The sequence below is a fragment of the Carlito syrichta genome, unplaced genomic scaffold (genome assembly GCF_000164805.1).
Source record: "Carlito syrichta isolate Samal-C Ts95f unplaced genomic scaffold, Tarsius_syrichta-2.0.1 Scaffold136857, whole genome shotgun sequence".
In the NCBI taxonomy this organism is placed as follows: domain Eukaryota; kingdom Metazoa; phylum Chordata; class Mammalia; order Primates; family Tarsiidae; genus Carlito; species Carlito syrichta.
Genome location: NW_007080953.1, coordinates 215,368 through 217,436, shown reverse-complemented (window position 1 = coordinate 217,436; position 2,069 = coordinate 215,368). Strand labels below are relative to the sequence as shown.

Genomic DNA, 2,069 nt, shown 5'->3' with positions numbered 1-2,069 from the left:
AAAAAAAAAAAAAAAAAAAAAAATATATATATATATATATGCGCACATACACACATGCATGAAATAAAAATTTCATTTATCCTTACTTTGTGTGATGCCCTTTAATATTCTAGTATTTTAATTTTTTTAAAGCTGGTTTTCACCCATGAAGCTAGTTTCTGAACACATGAATGGGTAGTAACGGCTGTTTGAAAACCACCAGCTAGCACATCCTAAGTTCTGATGAACATTTGTTTCATGTTGTTTAGTGAATGAACTCATGCCCGCCTGAGACTGGTTTATCATCATTCCCATTTTATGGATGAGTTAGCTGAATCTCAGAGGGCATTTTCTTGCTCTGACTCCAGATCCTGTGGTATGACACAATGCCCTGTGGCCCTTCCAGCTCCAATATCTGTGTTTCATCTGCTACCATTGGCCAATTGCCATCAGAAACACTGCATTGATCAATCCATTAGGTTCAAAATATCCAGATCTCAGTTTCTCATCCAAAGTCTGCTGTTAAAGATCTAATACGCTAAGACTCTTTCTCCCAGGTCAGGGGCCGCCACTGCCCCCATCACTTTCTAAGCTATGGATTTACCGCACAGGAAGGCACACTTCTTTTCTTACTCTGGATTAAACCACTCCCATAGCTGAAGCTCTTCTTTATCTTCCTTTCTCTGTCCCTTTTTTCTTCCTTTTTCCTTGGCCATGTCATCTTCTTCTTGATAAGTGTGGGTCCTAAGTACAAGGGAGAGCAAGCCAGGTAAGGCAAGGAGAGTGGTCCATGGAGAGGAAACAGCTGGTGAACATCTCAAGGAAACATGCCCATTCCAAGACAGACAATGTGTGCACCAAGTGAACTGGCTGGGGAAAGGCTTGGGACATTAAATGCTTATTCATCAACACATCCTCTTGGTGAAAAGTATAGTCCTCACCTTATTACCCTTCCCCGTCAGCACAGTTAACAACTTAATGGCCCAATGGCACTCAGGCTGTTTCAGGGGGAAGCTTGACAAAACAGTCCTCCTAAGACCATGTTAGTTTATGATTGTCTTTCCTAACATCCCAACTTCAGCCCAAGCTTTACCTCCCAAGTTAACTAGAAACAACAACAAAACAGCTGGGTGCAGTGGCTCACACCTGTAATCCCAGCACGTTGAGAGGCCAAGGCAGGAGGATTGCTTGAGCCCAGGAGTTGGAGACCACCCTGGGCAACACAGCAAGACCTAATCTCTATAAAAACGTAATTAGCTGGATGTGGTAGCGTGCACCTGTAGTCCCAGCTACCCAGGAGGCTGAGGTGGAAGGATTGTTTGAGCCCAACAGGTCAAGGCTGCGATGAGCTGTGATCATGCTACTGCTCTCTAGCCTGGGTGACACAGTGATACCGGGACTCAAAAACAAAGCAAAAATATTCTAACAAAATAGACTTCTCATATGATTTCAATAGGCAAGAGAGATGAGTAGCCACAAACGTCATGAGCATGAAACCACTTTCTGTGGCCTCTCTACAAGTATTAGGGGGATGGATAAGCAAAAGCCATCTGACCATCTTACCCATTGTTAAACCAGCTTGGAAACCACCAGCCCTTCTGAGTGCTGCTGTCACCAATTTCTGGGTTTCTAAGAAATGAAAAACATTATAAACACGCTTAGAAAATAAGGTAGTCCCCAAACTTGGGGTTTCCAAACTCTTTTTATGACAGAGATCACTTTAAAAATAAATTGTATTTATTAATAAGTAAACATTCAAACCTCATCAAATCGACAGAAATGACATGCTAGCAGAATGTGAGAGGACAGACATGAAGCTCCCTTGGCCTTCTCTCCCTTGGACAGCCTTCTGTACTCAGTTTATCCTGGGAGTTGGGGGAGAGGGGGGTGGCGGGGGCAGGGGAGGCAGCATTATATGCAAACCTGAGTCCTGAATCTGCCTAACTTAGGGGCCCCCCTTGTGACTGCAACAGGACATTTTCCCTCTTTGAATTTTTACTTTCTCCTTTGAAAAGTATAGTTAAGGCGGCCTCGATGGCTCAGCCTGTAATCCCGCGCCTTTGGGAGGCTGAGGTGAGTGGTTTGCCTGA

General features: G+C 43.9%; 1 protein-coding gene across 1 annotated transcript in view; it reads right to left on the bottom strand.

Moving 5' to 3' along the window:
* Positions 1-2,069, bottom strand: part of GGTA1 (N-acetyllactosaminide alpha-1,3-galactosyltransferase) — a 34,951-nt gene that overhangs the window by 14,356 nt on the left and 18,526 nt on the right. Inside the window, exons 4-5 of the mRNA XM_008049783.2 lie at positions 1,543-1,608; positions 613-723 (exon numbers count right to left, since the gene is read on the bottom strand). Coding sequence (XP_008047974.1) covers positions 613-723; positions 1,543-1,608 — 177 coding nt within the window. The remainder of the gene's footprint in view (positions 1-612; positions 724-1,542; positions 1,609-2,069) is intronic.